Source organism: Erythrolamprus reginae, chromosome 2 (assembly GCF_031021105.1).
Source record: "Erythrolamprus reginae isolate rEryReg1 chromosome 2, rEryReg1.hap1, whole genome shotgun sequence".
NCBI classification, from domain to species: Eukaryota; Metazoa; Chordata; class Lepidosauria; order Squamata; family Dipsadidae; genus Erythrolamprus; species Erythrolamprus reginae.
Genome location: NC_091951.1, coordinates 45,781,423 through 45,808,495, shown reverse-complemented (window position 1 = coordinate 45,808,495; position 27,073 = coordinate 45,781,423). Strand labels below are relative to the sequence as shown.

The 27,073-nt window shown below is 39.9% G+C and overlaps 1 protein-coding gene across 1 annotated transcript in view; it reads right to left on the bottom strand.

Moving 5' to 3' along the window:
• Positions 1 to 2,107: 2,107 nt before the first annotated feature.
• Positions 2,108 to 27,073, bottom strand: part of QARS1 (glutaminyl-tRNA synthetase 1) — a 53,942-nt gene continuing 28,976 nt past the window's right edge. Inside the window, exons 16-24 of the mRNA XM_070738071.1 lie at positions 25,430 to 25,567; positions 25,235 to 25,322; positions 22,572 to 22,718; positions 21,107 to 21,205; positions 14,629 to 14,721; positions 12,439 to 12,566; positions 10,019 to 10,085; positions 6,548 to 6,673; positions 2,108 to 2,356 (exon numbers count right to left, since the gene is read on the bottom strand). Coding sequence (XP_070594172.1) covers positions 2,306 to 2,356; positions 6,548 to 6,673; positions 10,019 to 10,085; positions 12,439 to 12,566; positions 14,629 to 14,721; positions 21,107 to 21,205; positions 22,572 to 22,718; positions 25,235 to 25,322; positions 25,430 to 25,567 — 937 coding nt within the window. The 3' untranslated portion in view covers positions 2,108 to 2,305. The remainder of the gene's footprint in view (positions 2,357 to 6,547; positions 6,674 to 10,018; positions 10,086 to 12,438; positions 12,567 to 14,628; positions 14,722 to 21,106; positions 21,206 to 22,571; positions 22,719 to 25,234; positions 25,323 to 25,429; positions 25,568 to 27,073) is intronic.

Here is a 27,073-nt window from a genome sequence, read left to right as displayed (position 1 = left end):
TTCAACATGTCACAGGCTTGTGTTATTGCCGACAGAATCAGTGCAGAGTTTAGTTTCCTCGGACGAAGAAGGTGGGAGTGACTCGGCAGAGGAGGGCTTGGCACACAGCCCAGGCAGTCAATCTTCCTTATCTTCTATAGCTTCAGATGATGACATTTTGGATCCACGCAAGCGCAGAATTATGCGTAGAAGAGACCAAGTAAGAACATATTACAGGAAATAAGGGAGGTTACCTGTGTTTGGGTGGGGCTCCAGTAATTAGGGCTGCTGCTATAAATAGCAGCATGTGGGTTTGGCCATTGTGGAAGAATATCTGTTGCAGTTTCGTCAGGAATCTTGTGTGCTGGGCTTTGTTGCTTTTTCACGCCTTTGAAACCAAAGCAGAGCAGTGTGTGTGTGTGTGTCCCTTCCTTGGAAGAAGAAGGGGTGTGAAGTTTCTCCACAGCTGCTGGCTAAGTACTTACTGACTGCTTAAGGGAAATTGTACAGACTACCCGGTTGTTTTGGGAAGAGTGCTCTTTGCAATACAAAAAGAGTGCTTAATTTATTTTGACTTTTGTGATAAAGAACATTGTTTTGAATTTTCAAACGTGTGTGTGTGTCTGAAATTTGTATCTTTGAATTTTCGGGAGGCTCCTATCAGAGAGCCCGGCAGAACACACACCAAATTGGTTCTGCTTCTCAGAAGCTCCCAAAGGGAGGTTCCAAATGACAACCCTGGGAACCCAGGACATTGCAACCATTGTAAATACATGTTGGTTGCCAAGCACCCAAAGTTTGATCGTGTGACTGTGGGGATGCTGCAACAATTCTAAAGGTGAACTACAGACATTCTGACTTATTGGGACCCTTGCATTGTATCAAGTGCTTTTTTGGGGGTCATAATATTGTGGTCGCACAAGAGCTGGCAATTGAAATTAGAAGAACAGATACAGGTAGTCCTTATCCAGTAATGGGTCACAGCCTCCACGCAAGAAATTGTGGGTGTTCCAACACTGGAAGTTTTTAAGATGAGATTGGACAACCATTTGTCTGAAATGGTATAGGGCAGGAGCAAGCAAAGTTGGCTCTTCTATGACTTGTAGACTTCAACTCCCAGAATTCCTGAGCCAGTCATGCTAGCTCAGGAATTCTGGGAGTTGAAGTCCACATGTCATAGAAGAGCCAACTTTGCCTGGCCCTGGTATAGGGTTTTCTGCCTGAGCAGGGAACCTCCTAGAACAGGGGTGGACAATTAATTTTGCCATAGGGCCGCATGAGAAATTGGGATGGTTTTAGAGGGCAGGACTAATATAATTAACTCAGTTCTACCCCATACTGGCTAGAACTGAGTTAATTATATTATAATCATAAATTATAATTATATATTATATTATATATTATACATATAATTATATATTATGGATTATATCTTGAACACCTGGTTCTTATCTAGAAAAGTTGGACCGACCTCCGCAGGCTGGTCACAGACAGCGGGCGGGCCGCATCTTGCCCATGTCTGTCCTAGAAGATCTCTAAGGGCCCTTTCAATTTGTTATTCTACTCTACTCTACTCTACTCTACTCCATTCTATTATATTAAAAACTTTAAGAAGACATTGTAGAAATAAATGGTTGATGAATGGTTGCTGTTGTTCATTGCAGATCTTTTTAAAATGTAGAATTTCTCCCCTACATTTTAATGATATAATTTCCAATATTTCCAGTTTCTAAATCTTGAATTTAAGTAGCTGGTCTGTATGGAGAGAAAGTGGACAGAGAGAAAAGATAAAAAGTATCGAAAGAATGATATATGATATGTCACATCATACTGTATAAAAATTATTTTTAATTTATTTATTTATTTTTAAAAAACTGTAAATATAGAAAATGTGAGAATGGGCTAAATCAAGCTTAGTGTTAAAACTGGCCAGTGGCTTTGCAAGAGGTGGGTGGTTTCCTTTCTTACCTGAAGGTGAGAACAAACTCCTTTTCTTGCCAGACCTTTGTGGTATAAATGCACTTTTTAAAATTTCTGCCATGCTAAAGTTGACCATGTAAAGGCAACCATCAATCTCGACTATCCCATTGTACCCACAATCTCCCATCCCATCATCATCAACACAGAATTTCTCCAAGCTCATTTTTATTATGATGATTATTGGTGCAATCGATTGTAATGTTCAGGATGGTGCATTAAGGCAACAGTAGCATTCTAGTAGAAAACTGTACTTGGGCTGAATGGCCCCCTCCCCCCTCCAGAGAAAGAGGCAGAAATAACATCCCAGGAATTTTGTCTGTGTTGAGAAATCATTAGGGAAACGCCATCATGCTTTCCCTGGATCCTCCTTCAAGGTCACTGTCCGATTGAAGACCAGCTGGAGAAGAAACAAAGGTCATTATTTTATTTTACTTATTGATTTTATTAGATTTATAGGCCGCCCTTCTCCTTGCGGCTTACAAGGGTAAAAATAGACACAGTGAACAATAAATACTACCAAAACTTTCCGAAAATAAATAATACACACTATAAAAACAATAATCTCTCATTCATACTAATGGCCGGAGTGAAACTGTCACTCACGGTCCCCAGGCCTGCCAGCATAGAGGTGTTTTAATGCCTTTCGAAAGGCAAGAAGAGCATTAATATTACATTAGAACAGTGTTTCCCAACCTTAGCAAATTGAAGAGATTGGGACTTCAACTCCCAGAATTCCACAGCCAGCATTCGCTGGCTGGGGAATTCTGGGAGTTGAAGTCCCGATCTCTTCAAGTTGCCAAGGTTGGGAAACACTGCATTAGAATACTGCATCAGTATTCTCTCCTCCATCTTCATATCCACTTTAGAGAATGACCCTTCCTTTCTGTTCCTAAAACTTTGTGACGGGGGTTCAGCAACCTCCCATATGATACCTTATGATTCTTGATGAACTTATCTTTTCTTCTGAGAGCATACATGGGTTATGGCATCGGACCAGATTACTTATGGACCCCTTCTGCTGCATAAATCCCAGCGGCCGCTTAGGTCCCACAGAGTTGGCCTTCTCCAGGTCCCGCCAACCAGACAATGTCGTTTGGCGGGGCCTAGGGGAAGAGCCTTCTCTGTGGGGGCCCTGGGCCTCTGGAATCAGCTCCCCCTGGAGATTCGTACTGCCACCACCCTCCTCGCATTCCACAAAAGTCTGAAGACTCACTTATGTCGCCAGACCTGGGGCAATGAGATCTTGGCCCCCCGACCAATAATGTGATGCATGGTGTGATTGGATTGTCTGATTGAGTAATACATAGGTTTTTCAGCAGTAGTTTTTTAATGTATTAGATTTGTTTTGTACGCTTTGTTTCTATATTTATTCTGTGAGCCACCCCGAGTTTTTGGAGAAGGACGGCAAACAAATCTAATTAATAATAATAATAATAATAATAATAATAATAATAAAAATTATGTGGAGAAAAAGAAAGTATGGATCATCGACATCGCAATCCCAGGGGACAGCAGAATTGAGGAGAAGCAGCTAGAAAAATTAGTGAAATACGAAGATCTAAAAATCGAGCTGCAACGACTCTGGCATAAGCCAGTGAATGTGGTCCCAGTGGTACTTGGCACGCTGGGTGCAGTGCCAAAGGATCTCAGCGAACATTTGAAAACCATTGGAATTGACAAAATCTCCATCTATCAATTGCAAAAGGCCGCTTTACTGGGATCAACAAACATAATTCGCCACTACATCACACAGTCTTAGGTGCTTGGAAAGCACCCGACTGGTGATGAAATACGAAATCCAGCATAGTGATCTCGTTTGCTGTGTTGTATTGACATAATGATAATAATGATAATAATAATGATAATAATGATAATAATAATATGATGTACTAAGACAAATTACTTGTGTGTCCAATCACACTTGGCCAATAAAAAATTCAATTAATTTCAATTCAATTCAATTCAATTCAATTCTATTCTATTGAGAGGATTGTTCAATGATGGCCAGAACATCCAAACATCTCATTGGCCACTTAATAACGTTACCAGATCGAAGTTGAGCACTATGGGAATATTTAGAAAAAGAATATAATAAAGGCCGTTGTTTATAACCAACAATCCCAACCCACATACTCCTTTCATGTTGTTCTTGCTGAAATCCAAATAAATGTATGATATCAGTCTGGCCCATGGTCACAAAAAGAAATGGATCTGGCCTATAAGAATGAGGGAGAGAGGACTTCACTGGCTGCCTCACCATGGGTGAAACAAGAGCCCTCCCTGGTACTGTTCAGAGTGAGCCATTAGGCCCAGGCAAAAATGGCAGAGATAGCATGGTTTTAAAAAAATGTAGAAATGGTGGTGGATTTTAGGATAAACTATTCTACCATTCTCCCACCTCTTACTGTATTAGACAACATTCTACCACCCATTCTACTACCTCTTACTGTTGTACATACTCCTGATCATTGGAGGATGATGAAGATATTGAGGACTCGGATTCAGATAGTGTTTATGAAGTAGTGGGTGGCCTGGGGTTACAGGTAGTAGAACAGGTGGGAGGCCAGCCACAGGATGGGGCTATGAGTTCAGGATCTAGTGAGGGAGAATCAGACGCTCGCTGGGTTAACCCTAAATTCAGAAGGGTCCAGAAACGTAGAGAGCAGAGGTCTGGAAGAAGATATTAAGGAGAGGAATGGGTTAAATATTGTAGTGATGTATTTGGCACGTCAAGGGGTCAGTGGAGAAGAAGGGTGGAGTTTCAACGTTGCCAAAAAGAATAATGGATGTGTTTTCCCCACGTTAAAGTAAGCCAAAGTATTTTGTATTGTATTCAGTCAGTGCTGCTTGTTTTTTCAAAGTTATTTGGTTAGGAAAATAAATCTTGTTTAAGTGAAGCAGGAAGAGGAATGTGAGAAATGCGGCTAAGAGAGAGATAACGGACCGAGTGCTGTATGGAATGTGTTGAAGTACAGGAGAGCAGAGAAATAAACGGAGTTGCTTTATTCATGAAATGATGCATTTCATAAGAGTTATTTGTAATTACTAAATTTCTACCAGAAACCAGAACACTTACTATGCTAGAGAACACAGTATCAACAGTGTAGACCTCCAAGTTTATAGGTTCCATCATAACTCAAGACTTAAAATGGACACCTAACATCAAAAACTTCATCAAAAAAGCACAACCAAGAATGTTCTTTTCTGTGCAAATCAGGAAGCTCAAACTCCCCAAGGAGCTGTTGGTTCAGTTCTACAGAGGAATTATTGAGTCTGTCTTCTGCACCTCCATTAACTGTCTAGTTTGGCTCTGCAACCAGACAGACACAGACTTCAACAGATAATTAGAACTGCAGAAAAAAACAATTGTTACCAATCTGCCTTCCTTTAAGGACCTGTGTACTGCACAAGTCAAAAGAGGACTGTGAAAATATCTATAGACCCCACGCATCCTGGACATAAACAGTTAAAATGTCTACCCTCAAAACGACGCTATAGAGCACTGCACACCAGAACAACTAACACAAGGATAGATATTTGGACAGGGAGTCATTGCTCACAGTCGCTCATGCCCTCTACATGGGGCTACCTTTGAAAAGTGTTCGGAAACTTCACATCGTGCAGAACTCAGCCGCAAGAGCCATCGTGGGGCTTCCAAGATTCGCCCACATTTCTTCAACACTCCGTGGCTTGCATTGGCTGCTGATCAGTTTCCGGTCACAATTCAAAGTGTTGGTCATGACCTTTAAAGCCCTACATGGCACTGGACCAGAGTACCTCTGGTACCGCTTGCTACCGCACAAATCCCAGTGACTGATAAGGTCCCACAGAGTTGGCTTTCTCCGGGTCCCGTCGACTAAACAATGTTGTTTGGCGGGCCCCAGGGGAAGAGCCTTCTCTGTGGCAGCCCTAGCCCTCTGGAACCAACTCCCCCAGAGATTAGAACTGCCCCCACCCTCCCTGTCTTTTGTAAACTACTCAAGACTCACTTATACCGCCAGGCATGGGGGAGTTAAGACACCTTTCCCCCAGGCTTTTTTATACTTTGTTTTATGTTTGGTATGAATGTGCTGTTTGTTTGTTTTTTAAAAAAATAATGATAGGGTTTTATATGTTTTTTTAATATTAGATTTGTTCCACTACTATATTGTTGTTATTACTGTTGTGAGCCGCCCCGAGTCTTCGGAGAGGGGCGGCATACAAATCTAATAAATAATAATAATAATAATAATAATAATAATAATAATAATAATAATTCCCCCTATGCCATAACCCTGCTAAACAACTAATTCCCACAACACTCTCAAACTATCAAAAAAGGGCAGTATTGCCATTATTATTCTCATCTTCCCTATTCTCTATCTCTTTCTTGTGACTATAACTTTGTTGCTTATCACTACTGTTGTACGTACATTGGAGAGCTTACACATCAGAAACAAATTTCTTGTGTGTCTAATCACCACTTGGCCAATGAAGAATTCTAGTTCTAATTTTAGTTCTAGCTTCTGTCTTCTTACACAGAGGAAAGTTGCCAACCTCTGCTTTATAAGAAAGTCTCCCCCAGCTCTTGCAACTCTGTGGAACCTACCTTTGCATTTGTGCTGTCAGGATCTACTGAAAAATACCCCAGCCGCTCAAATTGGAATTTGGTGAATGGCTTGGCTCCACATACAGATCGATCCACCAGAGCTTCTTCAATTAAATGAAGGGAGTTCTGGAGTAGAAGGAAAAAGGAAGACAAAGATAAATTAGTTTAAATAATTTATTTTTTTTCTTCCCTGGCAGATTTGCTTAATACTCCTTATCCCAACAGAGTAAAATCAGCAACTTCCCTAAAGTCTTAACTCTTCATAACAATAGTCTGGTATGTATCCACTAATATTGGTGTGTCTGACCTCTCAAGAAATATACTTTAAATTGGGATAGGAATAGGAAGAAGCAGACTCATTTTGATTAGCACACTTCCATTCATGAATATTTCCAAACTCTGCTGTATACAGTGGTACCTCTACTTATGAACTTAATTTGTTCCATGATCAGTAGAAAAGTTTGTAAGAAGAAGCAATTTTTCCCATAGGAATTAATGGAAAAGCAAATAATGTGTGCGATTGGGGAAACCACAGGGAGGGTGGAGGCCCTGTTTCCTCCCAGGAGATTCCTAGAGAGGCCCCACGGAGGCTTCTGCCCGCCTTTTCTGGTCCTGTTTCCTCCCAGGAGATTCCCAGAGAGGCCCTACAGAGGCTTCTCCCCACCTTTTCTGGCCCTGTTTCCTCCCAGGAGATGACTAGAGAGGCCCCACAGGGGCATCTTTCTGCCTTTTCCTCAGCCCTGTTTCCTCCCAGGAGATTCCTAGAGAGGCCCCACGGAGGCTTCTCCCTGCCTTTTCTGGTTACAGTTTCAGAGGCTCGGGTTTGAAAGTGGAAAATGGTTCTTGAGAAGAGGCAAAAAAATCTTGAACACCCGGTTCTTATCTAGAAAAGTTCGTAAGTAGAGGCATTCTTAGATACAGATACCACTGTATTCCTAAAATGATGGCTGGCACCCAGTAAAATTCGAATTGAAATTTTCTTCTCTTCTGCATTCTTTGGAAGCTTCTTGGGTATTATTTTTTTTATCAACCCTTTTTGTTTTTACTTTTATACTTGAATCTTGTTTATTCCAAAAAATTCAATCCCATATTTTTAAACTTTGTTGCAGTGTTTTACTTTTTCAATGACAAAAGCTATACTTCCTTAATTGCAGCTTACTATCTTCCCCCACACTGAGGAACAGCAGTCTGGGTTTATCTTTATTTATTTATTTGTGTCACCAAATAAAGACTGAATGTACCAATTATCACATCATCCAAGAAGAAAACCTGACCTACTCGTGCCATCTACAACTTTGTTAACAATAAACTCAAAACCTCTAGACCCATCCCACCCCTTAAGGACCAAACGACATAGACCATAATAATGAATCAGTTAAAGCCAACCTCTTTAACACCTTCTTCAGCTCAGTCTTTGTTAACAACAATGGCTCGTGTCCAACATTTCCTAATCGCACCACAAATAACCTCAATGATCTTACACAAATTGATTTTACAAAAGATAACGTTAGAAAGGCATTATACAACCTAAAACCATCTTTATCTATTGGGCTAGATGGACTATGTGCATACTTCTTAAAAAAGCTCTCCTCCACCTTGGCTGCACCTCTGAGCATAATTTTTAATAAATCCTTCAGTACTAGCTCCCTACCTACACTATGGTCACTTGCCACAGTCATCCCTATCTTCAAAGAAGGAGATCCAAGCAACGTTGAAAATTACAGACCTATCTCTTTGTGTTGTGTCAGCTGCAAAGTTATGGAATCAATCATAAACCAATCCATTACACTCCACCTTGAAGCTAATAACCTACTTTCCAATAAACAATTTGGTTTCAGAAAAAAAAATATCCTGTAATCTACAACTCTTACACTGTAAAAATATTTTGACCACTCAACTTGACCAAAGTAATCCAATTGATGCGATCTATATCGACTTTTGCAAAGCCTTTGACTCAGTTGTCCACGACAAACTTCTTCTGAAAGTCAAATCCTACGGCATCTCTGGACTACTACACAATTGGTTAACAGCATTCCTATCTAACAGACAACAAGTGGTCAAAATAGGAAGTGCCACTTCTCTTCCTGCTCCTGTTAACAGTGGTGTCCCTCAACGAAATGTTTTAGGACTCATACTATTCATACTATATATAAACGATCTTTGCGATTGCATCACTAGCAATTGCGTTCTCTTTGCAGATGATGTCAAACTATTTAATACCGCTGACAATGCTGCTACCCTTCAAAAAGACCTTGACCACGTAGCAGAATGGTCTAAAACCTGGCAACTTCAAATCTCCACCACTAAATGGTCTGTCTTACACATTGGTAAAAAGAATCAGAATACTAAATATAAACTTGGAGGAATTGAACTTATTGATAACCCTCAATCTGTCAAAGACCTTGGAGTACTCATAACCAATGACCTAAGTCCTAGAGCCCACTGCAACAACATTGCCAAAAAGGCTTTAAGAGTTGTTAACCTAATCCTTCGCAGCTTCTTCTCTGGTAATTTTGAACTGCTAACAAGAGCTTACAAAACATTTGTCAGACCAATCCTAGAATACAGCTCGCCTGTATGGGAACCCACATTGCATATCTGGCATCAACACAATTGAGAGAGTCCAGAAATATTTCACAAGAAGAGTCCTTCATTCCTCTTCTCACAACAAAATACCTTACTCCTCCAGACTTGAAATTCTTGGTTTAGACAACTTACAATTCCGTTGTCTCTGTTCCGACTTAATTATAGTTCATAAAATCATATACCAAAATGTCCTACCTGTTAACAACTACTTCACCTTCAACCGCAACAACACATGAGCACGAAATCAATTTAAACTAAATGTCAACTGCTCCAAACTTGACTGCAAAAAATACGACTTTAGCAACAGAGTAATCAATGCCTGGAATGCACTACCTGATTCTGTGGTTTCTACTCCTAACCCCAAAACCTTTAACCTTAGACTATCTACAATTGACCTCTCCCCCTTTCTAAGAGGTCTGTAAGGGGCATGCATAAGCGCACCATTTTGCCTATGGTCCCTGTCCTATTGTCTTCTTTTATTACTTTTTATCATTACTTATCTAATGTTTAATTTGTACAAATTATCACCCTATAATTGTTTGACAAATAAATAAAATAAATAAAATAAATAAAATAAATAAAATAAATAAAATAAATAAAATAAATAAAATAAATAAAATAAATAAAATAAATAAAATAAATAAAATAAATAAAATAAAATAAATAAAATAAATAAAATAAATAAAATAAATAAAATAAATAAAATAAATAAATAAATAAATAAATAAAATAAAATAAAATAAATAAAATAAATAAAATAAATAAAATAAATAAAATAAATAAAATAAATAAAATAAATAAAATAAATAAAATAAAATAAATAAATAAATCTTAAGTTTGCTCATTCCAGTATGTGTTAGCAATAGTTCTTGGTCCAGAACTCACAGGGTTGATGTCACTCAGGAACCCTCCTGGCACTTCTGTGGAGTCTTCAGGATTCTTATGCAGGAACCTATGTAAGTCAAAAAGTTAGATTACTATTACAATGGGAGAGAGGAAAAGAGAGCCAGTTTGGTTTAGTGGTGAAAGGACCAGGCTAGAAACTAAGAGACTGTGAGTTCAAGTCTCCTCTTAGCCATGACTTTGGGCTAGTCACTCTTTCTCAGTTCAACACATCTCACAGGGTTGGTGTGGTGGTGAAAATAGGAGGAGGAATGTGTGTTGGATATGTTCGCCACCTTATTTGTGAAAATAATAAATACCGTATTTTTCAGAGTATAAAACACACCTTTTCCCCCCCTAAAAGAGGCTGAAAATTTGGGGGCATCTTATACTCAATGTAGCTTTTTCAAAGCTTTTTTCCCTGCAGCCCTAATGAGGTGCTAACAATCTATCCAGCTTGCAGGCTTGTTTTCATTACTACTCCCTCTGAAAAAGGTTTTTTCAGCCCTAATGAGATGCTATCTATCTTCCCGGCTTGCAGGCTTGTATTCATTCCTACTCTCTCCAAAGACTTTTTTTCCAGCCCTACATTTTTGCAGGCTTGTTTTCATTGCTACTCCCTCCAAAAAATATTTTTTTCAGGGATTAAAATAATGTGCTGAAGCTGACCAGGCGAAGGTTGCTAGCCAAATGAATACCTGGTAGGCAGGTTTTTTTTACGCTATTTTCCTCCCCCAAAACTAAGGTGCGTCTTATACTCCAAAATAATACACAAATAAATAAAAATAAACTATATATATTGTTGTGGTTAGCTCTGGCCCAGCTCCTGCCCCAAGGAATGTGCAGGTGGATGTGGGGGAAACATCCACATGCCGCAGGCCTGTTTTGTTACCGATGGAATCTGCCGACGAAGCCTCCAAGGAAGCGTGAGTGATAGGGAAGAGGGGAGTTTAGCAGACAGCCCAGGAGGAGATCAATCATCTGTACCATCCCTGGATTCTGAACAAGAATTAATGACACATCCACGCATGCGTAGAGTGATGCATAGGAGACAACAACTGAAGGATTATTACAAGAGAAAATGAGGCCACCTGTGGTTGGATGGGGCTGCTGTAATTAGTGCTACAGATAAAAGCGCAGCCTGGTGTTTTAGCCTCATGGCAGTTTATCTGATTCATTGTTTCATCAAGATCGTGGTTTTTGTGCTGTTCTGGACTTTAGAATTGGACTCAATTTCCTAGTTATTGGGTGAGCAATTAGATTGCATTTAACCTGTGCCTTGTGTGTACCAGAAAATCCCTTTGACATTTAAAAAGGGAGCTGTTTCTGTTTTTCTGTTTATAAAAACCTTTGGGTTTTCCTTTTATCGTGTGGTGTGTGTCTTCCTGGACTAATTACCCTGTAATTACGGGCGGTAATTACAGGGTAATTATACACACACACAATATACCAGGGTGATTCGACACAAAATATGTAACCCTTCCCTTGTGCAGAGCTGAAGGGATTGGATACTGTAGCCTAGAGCAGTGTTTTTCAACCAGTGTGCCGTGGCACACTACTGTGCCGCGAGACATGGTCAGGTGTGCCGCGAAGCTCAGAGAGAGAAAGGAAGAAAGAGAGAAAGAAAGCAAGAGAGAGAGAGAAAGAAAGCAAGAGAGAGAGAAAGAGAACAAGAAAAAGAAAGAGAGAGAGAAAGAGAGAAAGAGAGGGAGGGAAGGAGAGAGAGAGAAAGACATAGAGGGAGGGAGGGAGAGAGAAAGACAGCAAAAAACAGAGGAAGGAAGGAAGAGAAAGAAAGAGGGATGGAAAGAGAGAGAAAGAAAGAGGGAGGGAGAGAAAGAGGGAGGGAGAGAGAAATAGAGTGAAAGGGAGGAAGAGAGAGAGATAATTTTTTGGTCTAAACTTTTTTTAGCCACCCCCCCCCTCAATGTGCCCCAGAGTTTCGTAAATGTAAAAAATGTGCCGCAGCTCAAAAAAGGTTGAAAATCACTGGCCTAGAGGACAATTCTCTGCCTTACAAGGCAAAGGTTGCAGGTTCAAGTCCCAGTGGGTATGGCTAGCTGATGAGGCCAAAATAGATCTATCCTAGTCTCCCTTAATTTTCAAATTCAGCAAAAAAACATGTGACATATGTATGTATGTATGTATGTATGTATGTATATATTTAAAGAAGAGAGACTTCTAAGTGACTGTCTCTGGAATGTGACAATCCTAAACTTCTGGGGAACAACCGGGCAATATATGTAGTTAACTTGGGAAAGAGAAAGAGCTGAATTGAGAGAGAGAAAAGTCAGCTCCTATGTCATTAGAATCTTCAAGGGCAGAATCCAGATAGAATTTCCACACCACAAGGAGGAGGCTGGAATTTACTATGACGTCTTCCCCCTCCGCCCCCAATAACAACCCTCTCCTGTAATACTCACAGCTGTTCATACTGGCGGACTTCACACACAAGAGGATCTGACACCCAGTGGATGAAGGCTTTGGGCTTCTCTGCTGCCTCTGACTTTGTGCAAGTCACTTCTACCTCTTTGACCTGTCCATTGGTATCCTGGGCATAAACATGGAAGTTGTGATATTCTTTGTTTCCGTCCCAGGCTTCACAATCTCACTTCTTCCCCTGCGCCAGGTGTGTTGTGGGGGGTGGGGGGGAGGTGGGGGGAAAATGATGGCCCTTTTATGACTTATGGACTTCAACTCCCAGAATTCCTATGTGAGCCATGCTGGGTCAGGAATCCTGGGAGTTGAAGTTAGAAGTCATGGATATTGGTATATGGTGGATCATATTCAATTTGAGATTATGGATAAGAGGAGAGGGGCGGCATACAAATCCAATAAATAGATAGATAGATAGATAGATAGATAGATAGATAGATAGATAGATAGATAGATAGATAGATAGATAAATAAATAGATAAATAAAAAAAAATTCGGCCAATGAAACTGATCTGCGGGAACTGATGGGACGATGGGGCAAGGTAAGAGGATATATGGTCAGTAGAATTTGAGACCAAGCTACATGGAATAAATTAGAATCACTTTATAATATGTAAATAGATATATTGCGCTTGAGTTAAAATGGTATATACAAAATATGCCTCCATTTTGGTAGAAGGATACAAATGTTGTCTGGTGGCAAGCACTAATCACTGAGCACCTGTTATAGGTTGTGTGTGTGTTTATATTATTATAAAATCAATAAAAATATCTCTTTAAAAAAATCAAATAAAAATATCTCTTTAAAAAAAAAGAAGTTACAAGTCATAAACGGGGAATGGTGATCATGTGATCTCAGGACCCTGCAACCAATTGTAAATATGAGCTGGTTGTCAAGTGCCCAAAATACAGTTGTATGACTATGGGGATGGTGTAACAGTTGTAAATATGAGTTCAGGCCTTGGGTCACTTTTTCCCAGTCATAATACCTTTGAACCATTGTTAAAATGAATGGTTGTAAGCTGTAAGTTGAGGACTACCTGTAATGACTTTTGCCAAATAGTGAATGAAATATGACAGCAAGGAGAATGCCAAACAATAGATATACGGCTGTATAATGTCAAGAAATGTAACTTCTGAATCGGAGTAAAAACAAGCAGAGCTCAGTGTGGCAGAGGTGAGGAACCATTTACACCCTTCTTTTTTTGCCAATTTCTGACAAAAATCACCTATTGGGGAGCTGGATTTTCTTAACAACTGCATGATTCACTTAATGTCATGGTGATTTACTTAAGGACTATAAAATAAAATAAAAAAAATAAAAAAAATAAAAAAAAAATAAAAAAAAATAAATTAAATAAATAAAAAAATAATAATAAAATAAAATAAATAAAATAATAATAATAATAAAATAAAAATAAAAAAATAAAAAAATAAAAAATAAAAAAAATAAATAAAATAATAAAAAAATAATAAAATAATAAAATAATAATAATAATAAAATAAAATAAATAAAAAATAAAAAATAAAATAAAAAATAAAAAAATAAATAAAATAAAATAATAATAAAATAATAAAATAAGACAAACAACAGCCTTGTCCTCTATGGTCCTAACTGACGGAAGTCATAAATTGACCAACCCAATTTAATGATCTTTATTGTGGTAATCGTTACACCTATCACCATGGTTAAGTTAGCCTGTGGTCATTAAGTGACCGCAATAGTCATTAAGTGAATTAATTATTCATTATGAGGTGGGTTTTTTTTACCAAAAACTGGGAGTAAATGCTGGTTTTCAGCAAAAAAACATTGTAAAGTGTGATCATGTCCCAGCAGGATGTTGCGAATGGCCATAAATGCAGGCTAGTTATTCAGCAGCTGAGATGGAATCATGTGACCCTCAGGGTAGGGATGGGAAAAAGGTCGTAAGTTAAATTAAACGATCGGTCATAAGTCAAGAATTACCTGTAAAAGGTATCTAAACATCCAGAAACCCACACGTTAGGCAGTTTATGCAGTTCACGTGGATTGTTTATGGCTCAGTTTATGCAATTCACATGGATATACACCCTCTGATCCATTAAATGGCTAAAATGGTTTAAAAACTAACCATTATGTCCCAGTCTAAAGAAATGGAACTGGTGGTCTCTTATAAGATGCTGTGGCCTCTACTCACCTTAATGATATTCTGAACAGCAATGACATAGCCAGCGTGCCTCAAACCCACTGGCTGACCCAGTGCTAACCGCTTGTAGCCTTTATCTGGAACCTGTCAGAGAGGAAATATTAATATCAACAGGGATCAAATGAAGATTAGAACTACGGCGCCTAAAACACGATTTGAGTATTGCCCACAAGATCATATGCTACAATGTCCTACCGGTCAATGACTACTTCAGCTTCAACCGCAACAACACAAGAGCACGCAACAGATTCAAACTTAATACGAACCGCTCCAAACTTGACTGTAAAAAATATGATTTCCACAATCGAGTTATCGAAGCGTGGAACTCATTACCGGACTCAATTGTGTCAACCCCTAACCCCCAACATTTCTCCCTTAGACTCTCCACGATTGACCTCTCCAGGTTCCTAAGAGGCCAGTAAGGGGCGTACATAAGTGCACTGGTGTGCCTTTCGTCCCCTGTCCAATTGTCTTTCCTTTCTTTCACTTATCATATATATTCTCTTCCTTTCATATATCCCCTCCTCTAAGTTCACTTTACCCTTATATATATTACTACATGTCTATTTTTCTTCTTATGTATTTGTGTATTGGACAAATGAATGAATAAATAAAAATAAATAAAGATCCTTGGGCCAGAACAAACCCTCCCAGTTCACCTCAATTACCCAGAAGGCAGTTTTAACCTGTTCAACCAATCAACACTTCCAATGCTTTGAAAAAGTCAATATTGTCTCCGCTCAGAACTTCCCCCATCTTGGAAATCCAGAAAAGTTCTGATTTCTGCTAGCATCTGAGGGAAGTGAATATGGTTAATAAGGTGGCAAAATAGCTGGATGGCCCCTCAGCAGTGATTAAGAACTTACTGTACACAAGTCTGTACTCCAGCTAATACAGCATGCAATTGCCTTCAGTTTCAAAGGTAAACAGATACACAGTGGTTAGAGTGCAGCACTGCAGGCTTCTTCTGCTAACTGCTAGCTGTAGTTCAGTAGTTCAAATCTCACCACTGGCTCAAGGTTGACTCAGCCGTCCATCCTTCAAAGGGGGGGGGGGGGAGGATGAGGACGCAGTTTTTTGGGGGCAATATGCCGATTCTGTAAACCGCTTAGAGAGGGCTGTAAAAGCACAATGAAGCGGTATATAAGTCTAAATGCTATTGCTGTTGCTATATCATTTTTTTTTTTGAAAGTTAGAAAGAATGGGGAAAAGGTTTTCCAAAGAAAGAGGCCTAAAATGGAATGAGAAATGGGGGAAGCAAGCCTCTTTTTAAATATGTTTTTATACTAAAGTCACATCCATAAAGTGGGTGCCAAGCCACTTTTAAAATAAGAGGATGTAAGAATCCAATTTATTCTGCAACTCATTAACAGTCTAGCACAGGGGTGTCAAACTTGATTTCACTGAGGACCACATAGAAACATAGAAGATTGACGGCAGAAAAAGACCTCATGGTCCATCTAGTCTGCCCTTATACTATTCCCTGTATTTTATCTTAGGATGGATATATATGTTTATCCCAGGCATCATAGTTCCCTCTAAGCTGAGTAGTGAGCAATCGCTCACTTAAAAATCATCATCAACTCAGAGTTTTCCAAACCTGCCCAGAAGCCGAGAGGGAAAGAGTGAGAGGGAAGGAGAGAGAGAGGAAGAGAGAGAAACAGATAGAAAAAAGAGAGGAAGGAAAAGAGAAAGAAAAAGAATGGGAGTAAGAAGAAAGAAAGAAAATCAAAATCTAGTTTGAAACTAGCTCAACTATTTAAGTGGCATTTTGATATTGATAGAGTTGCGCTATTATGAGCTCACTGTTATGGACACACAGTACAGTATTTTATTTTGAAATTCTCTGAGGCAAAACAGGGTGGGTTTTTTGTTTGTTTGTTTATTTGTTTATTTATTTATTTAATATTTCTGTGATGCCCAGTCCCAAAGGGACTGCCGCTCAGACACTATACTTTTCCACCCCCCCCCCCCCCAAAATTAGAGGGAACACTGCCAGGCATGTTTAAATTCAGTGACTGTGGATTTACCAACCACGTCTGCTGGAAGTTTGTTCCAAGCATCTACTACTCTTTCAGTAAAATAATATTTTTTCACATTGCTTCTGATCTTTCCCCCAACTAACTTCAGATTGTGCCCCCTTGTTCTTGTATTCACTTTCCTATTAAAAACACTTCTCTCCTGAACCTTATTTAACCCTTTAACATATTTAAATGTTTCGATCATGTCCCCCCTTTGCCTTCTGTCCTCCAGGCTATACAGATTGAGGTCATGAAGTCTTTCCTGATACGTTTTATGCTTAAGACCTGCCACCATTTTTGTAGCCCATCTTTGGACCCGTTCAATTTTATCAATATCTTTTTGTAGGTGAGGTCTCCAGAACTGAACATAGTATTCTAAATGTGGTCTCACCAGCACTCTATACAGCGGCATCACCATCTCCCTCTTCCTGCTTGTTATACCTCTAGCTATGCAGCCAAGCATTCAACTTGCTTAACATCACGGTTGTGTTTGATCTCGGTGGTGGCTGGGGGAGCAGGGGTGGGGTCAGATTTACATCACTTGTGTTGGGGAGGGGCCACCTTATTAAGCATTTGACAGTGAAAACAGGTTCCCAATCTCCGTTTTCGGCTGCAACCTTCTGTCAGCAAAAACAGAGCTCGGGACCCCCCAAGCTCAATTTTTGCTGTCAGAGGCACCATGGGCTGGTCCTTTGCTGTTTACAGGGTAGCCCATGGGCACCCTGCAGGCTGGATCTGGCCCATGGGCCTTGAGTATGACACACCTGGTCTAGTATGACTTTGAGTGAAGAAAACCCAAAGGACCTACAGTACATTTGGGTCATATTCAGCAGGCGTTTCTGTTGCGGTTATATGCATACTTCTCACTAAAAGGCAAATCCAGTTCATAAATGTGAGAATAAATTGAGTCAGAGCACTTAGACACAAGAACCGTTTTTCCCTGAACGCCATCACTCTACTAAACAAATAATTCCCTCAATACTGTCAGACTTTTTACTAAATCTGCATTTCTATTTCTATTAGTTTTTCTCATCATTCCTATCATCCTTTTCCTCCCACTTAGGACTGCATGACTGCAACTTGTTGCTTGTATCCTAAGGTTTTTATTAATATTGATAGTTTCTTTATTGCTTATTTGACCCCTATGACAATCATTAAGTGTTGTTCCACATGATTCTTGACAAATGTATCTTTTTCTTTTATGTACAGTGAGAGCATATGCACCAAGACAAATTCCTTGTGTGTCCAATCACACTTGGCCAATAAAATAACAAATTAAATTAAATAATAAAAAATAAAATAAAATAAAATAAAATAAATAAAATAAAATTCCATTCTATTCTAAAATTCTATTCTATTCTATTCTAGATAACAGAATAGATTTCCACGGAGGTTTAAACCAGGCAGAAGAACCATCTGTTGATAGAAATAGAATAACAGAGTTGGAAGGGACCTTGGAGGTCTTCTAGTCCAACCCCCTGCTTAGGCAGGAAACCCTGCACTACATCAGACAGATGAATATCCAACATCTTCTTTAAAACTTCCAGTGTTGGAGCTTCACAACAACAGATGATACTCTAGATCTGAAATCTTGTTCTCAAGCAGGAAGCAACGCAACTCTTCCAACTCTCCGATATAATCTCACTGTTCTGTCATCATAAATAAAATCACGAGTCTCTTTCAAATATCTGAAAACGGAAACCGCCAGGGCCAGAACAAAAGTACACTGCAAATCATAAGAGCCAACGTTTCATCAAGGAGAAATGAATTAATCCGCAGTGCAGGCATGGCTCTTATCCAGGTAATGCGCAAACTACATACAATATCAAACAAGGAACAACAACAAAAGGGATTGCAAACAGCAGATAAATGACTTTCTAGACGTTCTTCAGGGTGCAGAAGGGACTTTGCGTGCTAATACTGTCCCCTGCCTTCTCCAAGCATCCAACTCCTGGCACACCCTTTCAGACTTCTGAGATCAAAATGAAATTCTACTCATGTTCTTCATACAAAAACTGCGTCTGTGGTTATGTGGGAAGCAGTGCCTCTATTCAGCCGAGTGCCAGTTGAAATTCCTTTGACGCTCTGCTGCTTAAACAGTGTTGTAAACAGAAAACACACAGATGAGTCCTCTCTCCTTTGAGTCCTTAAGACAGTGAGGGCAAGCCTTTTTTCTCTCGGGTGCCAAAATAGCGTGCAGGTGTAGTTATTGCACATGTGTGAGTGCCCACACCCATAATTCAATTTTGCCAATGACTCTAAAGTGTGCAATAGGGTTGATATTCCTGGAGGCGTCTGTAATATGGTAAATGATTTAGCTTTACTAGATAAATGGTCAAAGCAATGGAAACTGCAGTTAAATGTTTCCAAATGTAAAATAATAATGCACTTGGGGAAAAGGAATCCTCAATCTGAGTATTGTATTGGCAGTTTTGTGTTAGCAAAAATGTCAGAAGAGAAGGATTTAGGGGTAGTGATTTCTGACAGTCTCAAAATGGGTGAACAGTGCAGACAGGCGGTAGGGAAAGCAAGTAGGATGCTTGGCTGCATAGCTAGAGGTATAACAAGCAGGAAGAGGGAGATTATGATCCCGCTATATAGAGCGCTGGTGAGATCACATTTGGAATACTGTGTTCAGTTCCGGAGACCTCACCTACAAAAAGATATTGACAAAATTGAACGGGTTGAAAGACAGGCTACAAGAATGGTGGAAGGTCTTAAGCATAAAACTTATCAGGAAAGACTTAATGAACTCAATCTGTATAGTCTGGAGGACAGAAGGAAAAGGGGGGACATGATCGAAACATTTAAATAAAGTCCAGGAGGGAAGTGTTTTTAATAGGAAAGTGAACACAAGAACAAGGGGACACAATCTGAAGTTAGTTGGGGGAAAGATCAAAAGCAACATGAAAAAATATTACTTTACTGAAAGAGTAGTAGATCCTTGGAACAAACTTCCAGCAGACGTGGTAGATAAATCCACAGTAACTGAATTTAAACATGCCTGGGATAAACATATATCCATCCTAAGATAAAATACAGAAAATAGTATAAGGGCAGACTAGATGGACCATGAGGTCTTTTTCTGCCGTCAGTCTTCTATGTTTCTATGTTTCAATGCCTGGGGAGGGCGAAAACTGCTTCCCCCATCCCCTGGAGGCCAGAAAGAGCCTGTTTCCCAACTTCTGGTGGGCCCAGTAGACTCGTGTTTGACCCTCCTCAGGCTCCAAAGGCTTCCCTAGAGCTGGGGAAGGGTAAAAACGCCCTTCTCCATCCCCCCAGAGGCTCTCTGGAAGCCAAAAGCGCCCTCCTAGAGCCTCTGTGTGAGCCAAAATTCAGCTAGCAGGCACACACATGCACATTGGAGCTGAGCTAGGGCAACAGCTCACATGCCAGCAGATATGGCTCCGCGTGCCACCTGTGGCACCATGCCATAGGTTTGCCATCACTGCCTTAGGAGCTCCAAGCATGCCATATACACCAGCACAAGGTTCACACTTCCAGAGGAAAGGGAAAGGTAATTGTTGGCATGGTTGCCAAAAGAAAGGAATCTTTATGCATATGTTCTGGGAGTGTGTTGAAGTTCAGAAATTTTGGAAGGAAGTGCAGAATGAAATAAATAAAATGTTAAATATTAAGTGGATAATTACAAAAGAAATAGCGATATTAGTTAAACAAAGAGAATTAAGACTTCAAAGAAATAAAAACTGCAGCATTAGGTTGGAAAGAGTCTAAAAAATGGACATTACAGAATTGGTACTGGTACATGGTGGATCATATTCATTTTGAAATCATGGAAATAAGATTAAACAATTTTGACGAAAATAAATTGGAGAAGCTGATGGTACGATGGAATAAGGTGAAAGATTATATGCTGAGTAGAATTTGTGACGAAAATGTGAAGAATAAACTCCAATCACTCTTTCAATAATAAACAAATGCAAAGTAGAGCTAAGGAAATAAAAGAATATAAATTAGTAAATATTTGAAGCCCCCGCAATTGGTGGTGGTAGGATTGTCAGTCGGGTGATGGGCACATGCACTGTGCACCATTTTATGTTTGTTTTATGTAAATTTCAATGTGCAAAACCAATAAAAATATATTAAAAAAAAAAAAAGGAGCTCCAAGCATGCCTGCAGGAAAGGACATCAGAGGCTAGAGATAAGCTGTGAATGATCATTACTTAAAATACCGGCAAATCGCTTCTTCTTCTTTTTTTAAAGCTTTCAGGTGGCACGTCGAGAACCATTCCTCTAAAGTAGAAGTGGACAAGATACGGAATTGGGCAGGACCAAAGTAAGCCACTGCTCCAATCCAACTTCTAGCCAAGTAATAGGTGCTGAGCCGGTGAACATGCCTTCCATTTTGCCATATGGCAAAAGTTCCTAATTCTACGTTAAAAAACAAACACCCCCCTCTTCCGTAAGTGTCTTTCTATTGGGCTCACCTCTCGGAAGTCACTTTGCTCAATATAGAGGACTGGCTGGAATGGGACTTCATGGAAGCCTTTGGTCTCGTCAGCAGGGAAATTGGGCACACGGATGGTCTAGATTAAGGAAGACAGAAGCACACTGGGGTGGGTTCCATAGCCATGAGGGAAACCCCCGACCCCCACCTCCACCCCCAAGTGATGAGCAGGATAGATGGCCCATCTTTTCTTTTGTCCACCCTGTTAGTACTGTGTACAAAACAGTTGGGTTTGCAATATATGAACAAGCTAACAATGAATATTTCTTTGTATTGAAATACTATAGCTTTAAGAAGTAGTGTTGCAAATCGCCACAAGAGGGAGCCAGAAAGCATGATTCTCTCTCTCTGCTCTCTGTTCTTTCTGCCGATTCACTGTGACTGATGTAGTAAGCTCTGTGTTTGTTCATGTATTTGAAAGCTGTAATGTATATCTGATATGTAAGACAAAGACAGGCTTGTAATATTATTATTGTATTGACTGTGCTATTTCTAAAGAAAACACTACAGTGATACCACGTCTTACGAACTTAATTCGTTCCATGACGAGGTTTGTAAGTAGAAAAGTTGGTTGGTTAAGGTCTAAATTAAGGAAGACAGAAGCACACTGGGGTGGGTTCCATAGCCATGAGGGAAACCTCCACCCCCCACCTCCACCCCCAAGTGATGAGCAGAATAGATGGCCCATATTTTCTTTTGTCCACCCTGTTAGTACTATGTACAAAACAGTTGGGTTTGCAATACTGTATATAAACAAGCTAACAATGAATATTTCTTTGTATTGAAATACTATAGCTTTAAGAAGTAGCATTGCAAATTGCCACAAGAGGGAGCCAGAAAGCATGATTCTCTCTCTCTGCTCTCTGTTCTTTCTGCCGATTCACTGTGACTGATTTAGTAAGCTCTGTGTTAGTTCACGTATTTGTAAGCTGCAATGTCTATCTGATATGTAAGACAAAGACAGGCTTGTAATATTATTGTTCTATTGACTGTGCTATTTCTAAAGAAAACACTACAGTGATACCTCGTTTTACGAACTTAATTCGTTCCGTGACGAGGTTGGTAAGTAGAAAAGTTCGTAAGATGAAACAATGTTTCCCATAGGAATCAATGTAAAAGCGAATAATGCGTGCAACCCATCCCAAAACTCATTCCTTTTGCCTTATTACCGACGGCATTCTGATCCTTGTTCGGGGGCAGGTGGAGGAGGCGGGGTGGGGGTGAAAGACAGCGGAGGCTGCCCGGAGGCGCTGGCCATTTCTTCTCCACCAGTGCTTCCTCTACGCTCCTCTGGACTCTACTCTGTACATTTTCCCCGCAGTTGATGCAAGCGCTGGTGGGGAAGAAACAGCGCCCCCTCCTGGTTCTTAACCGGCTGAACGAAGGGAAAGTGGGAGGGGAAGGGATGGTGTGAAAGCCCGCCCCATTGGATCACTCAGACTTACTTTGTGTGGGCCTGGAAAATTAGTGATGGTCACCCGTAGTGGTTCCAGGACAGCCATGACACGAGGCGCCTGTTCATTCAGCACTTCCCGTACACAAGCTTCCAGCATATGAGGCTCCGTGGTGCACTGGGCAACTGTTACACCCACCTATCAGGGGAATACAGAGTCAAGCAACAAAGATTATGGGTATTGTCAGTCCAAAGCCATCATTTTGAGTTAGAGACTTTGGCCTGCCACAAATAGAAAAGTACTGTGGGAATTGGGGAGAGGTGGTTGCATGAGAGAGAAAGCTAATAGACACAACACATTCTTTCTAGGGATTTAAGGTCATCCTTGGTTCAGCACCAGCTGGAAGTACAGGGGAGGATGGTGAACATCGAGAGAACCGGAGTGGTCCATCTGATGAACTTGTGTGTGCGGGGAAAGGGATGAACCTTAGCCTGGGTGGAGAACTGTAGAAAAAATTAGTATCAGGATGACTACAGTTTGTAATCAACATGGCTCTGTTAATAAATTGGAACTTGGAAGAAGGCCAAGGTTTGGACTCTGATTTATTTTTCAGGTGTTATTTGGAACGCTGACAAGTATTATGTTACCTTCAGGAAATGTACCAACAAGCAGCTTGAAAGAGATTCCTAAGAGGTCAGTAAGGGGCGAGTACAAGTGCACTTGAGTGCCTTCCGTCCCCTGTCCTATTGCTCTCCTACATCTCCTATACCTTTCTTCTATTCCTATATCTCTTCTGCTATTCTTTCATTGATATGTTCTATTACTATATCTTCTTTTCTATTCTTTCACAGATATATTTTACTATGAGTATCTCCTCTATAACCTTCATCATGTATTTTACTATGTGTTTATATATACAGTATACATCTACTAAAACCCTCATTGTGTATTGGACAAAATAAACAAACAAACAAACAAATATATTTGCCACATGTACTGGTCATGGTCTTGATGTGGAGTAACCCCCTTGCCCTCACTTCAGGACAATTGGGAAAGAGGGTTTAAGGATTGAAGCTGATGAGGAGAGAGACAGTGTTTCTTAGGCCAGACAGAATTGTTTTTATAATTCCAAAGGAGATGTTCCCCGATTTCAAGCTGGAAAGAGCACGGCCAAATTTCCATAGTTTTAAAACGGGCGAGAGGAAAAAGGCCTATGACTTAGTCATGGAAGCAGACGTATTTCGAAACAGTCTGATTTCCAAGTTCTTTAGGTGGGAGAATTTGAAAGTAGATATGGCTTTTATTTTCTCCGCAATAAAGCAACTAATCTGTCCATGTCGTGTTGTGTCGTATTGTATTATAACATATCGTATCATATTTGTCTGCCAAAGTAAACTCCCGAGAATGTAATTCAGTGTCCGGAGAGTCAAAATTTATGACTGAAGCTAATGACTGAAGTGGGACAGAGAAAGAAAGAAAGAAAAAGTGCCCCTTGGGGTTGCTTAGTAACTTTCAATTGTATTAATCCTAAAGCAGGGTCTCTTTCCCTCCCTTCCTCTTTCTAGGAGCCAATTGTTCCTAACCTAGTATCACTGTCTATGCTGGCCATAGTTTGAAAGTGTAATATAAATATTACTAATAAATAAGCATTCTATTCTATTCTATTCTATTCATTTATTTTGTCCAATGCACAATGAGGGTTTTAGTGGGTATATATATATGTAGATTGTTCTGAGTTCGGGTTTTGCCCCGTGTAATATTTTGCATGTCTATGCGACGTTTCGGTGAAATCATATTCACCATCATCAGGCTGAAGTTGTAAGCTTCGTGCTGATGTAAATATAGTTTGTTTGCAACTGCCATTTGTTCCTTATAAATAGTGGTGGGGGTGGAGATTTGGTTTGAATGCAGCAAATAGATCGGATGTTTTAATGATTTGATTGGTTGGTGGAATCACATTTAGTTGAAGAATTGACATGGTGATGATTATGATATGTTTTTTTGTTTAGGGCTGGTTTCCAAATTTCTGGTAGGCGGGACGTGTCATCACGTTTATTCATACAGAGGGGGTGTTTTTCTATCTCTATGGCTTCCATGATTATTCTTTTATATATGTGTTCTGTTTTCACCCTAGAACAAGGACAGAAGCACCAGCCTGAAGATGACGAGTGAGACCTCATCGAAACGTCGCCAGAAATTTCTAAATCCTACATGGGAAGAAACCCGAATATACCAAGACAGTCATACCTGTACCCGTGAAAATCTATGAAAACATATATATATATACACACACACACATAGTAAAATACATGATGAAGGTTATAGAGGAGATACTCATAGTAAAATATATCTAAGAAAGAATAGAAAAGAAGGTATAGTAATAGAACATATCAATGAAAGAATAGAAGAAGAGATATAGGAATAGAAGAAAGGTATAGGAGATATAGGAGAGCAATAGGACAGGGGACGGAAGGCACTCTAGTGCACTTGTACTCGCCCCTTACTGACCTTTTAGGAATCTGGGGTGGTCAACCGTATATAATCTAAGGGTAAAGTGTTGGGGGTTTGGGGATGACACTATGGAATCCGGTAATGAGTTCTACGCTTCGACAACTATTCTATTCCATTCCATTCCATTCCATTCCATCCCACCCCACCCCACTCCACACTCTGTGTTAACATCCCTGACCACTGGCTGAACATAGGACCTTTACCTTTGCACAGAAGTTATTGATCGCCTCTGCTGGAAAGCCTCGGCGGCGAAGAGCAGTCAAAGTAAAAAGTCTTGGGTCATCCCAGTCCCTGCAATGCCAACATCAGCAATATATTTAAAAACTGAACCTTCTTAATTCTGCTGAACTCGGTCCACACCACACACCACACACACGTGATCAAACCTGCCCCCTCACCTGACAGCCCCTGCCTCAACCAGGCGGATGATTTTACGTTTCGAGACCACCGTGTAAACGAGATTGAGCCGTCCGTATTCCCACTGCACTGGGCAGTACACATCCAAGGCGTTGCAGAGCCAGAAATAGGAAGAACGTCTAAGAAGAAAGAGGAAAATGACGTATACGAGGTCACATTCAAGAAATAGGATTGATTCCGTTTTCAGGCTAAGATGAGCAATGCAATTTTGTGATTTCAATCTTGTGAATTTGGCCAAGGCTTCTATGGTTCGGATACTTCCTGGGTTAAGAAAATCAACTCCTACTTAATACTTACCTACTGACTTGGACAGGCTGCCTGTTGTTAAAAATGGTGGATGGCGCTGTTCTTCCTTAAGCCAATGAACTGCTGAAGCTACACAATGTTTTCACGGACTGCTGTAGCCATGCATATTTAATATGCAGCCTGTTTTCAGTGGTTCATGGAAACATTGAGTAATTTGTTGGCGCGAGGAAGGAGAACATTGTCCACCGTTTTAAGTAAATGACACTGCATATTTACAAGTTCCAACTTACATACAAATCTGAAAGAGAGTTAGGATTGGAGCCCATTCTTAACCTGAGGACTGTCTGCATATATTTTCAAGCAATAATTCTTTGTTTTGAGGGGCCCAGAAACAAGAACCTGAATGAAGGAAGTTGAGACCTACACAATTGTTTTAAGCTAAGAAAATTAAAGCTAAGGAACAGAATTCTCTGGATAAGGAACATTAAATGATAAATTCTGCTTATGTTCAGGGAACTCAAAGAATCAAGTGGAAAACTTCTAAATCTTTGGCAGTACTTCTGTCTGTAGGAAAAGGCAGGAAAGAAGAGAAGTGACTGAAGGAGCACAACTCTTTTCGTCCTTCACCATGAGACATGCTACTACCTGATAGAAGATGGACAATATTTGAATGGAATTACTGTATTTCTTGGAATATAAGATGCACCTTTTTACTCACAAAAGAGAGTGAAAACCTAGGTGCATCTTATACAACAAATGTAGTCCCACACCCACACCTTTGGCCTCTGCCTCCCAGCAATTTACCTCCCTTGCAGCAAACTGCACAGAGCCTGTTAAGCCAAGCAACTCATTATGAGCTTCCCGACCCTCAGCTGATTTGAGGCTGGGCCACCTGTTAAACTGAAAGTGAAACTAGCTGCAAGGAGGCAAATTGCTGGAAGAGAGATACAGATTTTAATTTTCTGCTGAACTCGATGCAAGGAGGTAAGTCAATAACTATAAATGTCTGTAGAATATTTAAATTATTAGACTTATTTTTACATAGAAACATAGAAGACTGACGGCAGAAAAAGACCTCATGATCCATCTAGTCTGCCCTTATACTATTATTTGTATTTTATCTTAGGATCGATATATGTTTATCCCAGGCATGTTTAAATTCAGTTACTGTGGATTTACCAACCACGTCTGCTGGAAGTTTGTTCCAAGGATCTACTACTCTTTCAGTAAAATAATATTTTCTCATGCTGCTTTTGATCTTTCCCCCAACTAACTTCAGATTGTGTCCCCTTGTTCTTGTGTTCACTTTCCTATTAAAAACACTTCCCTCCTGGACCTTATTTTTAAAGACTGATTTATTATTGTTCTACACAACAAAA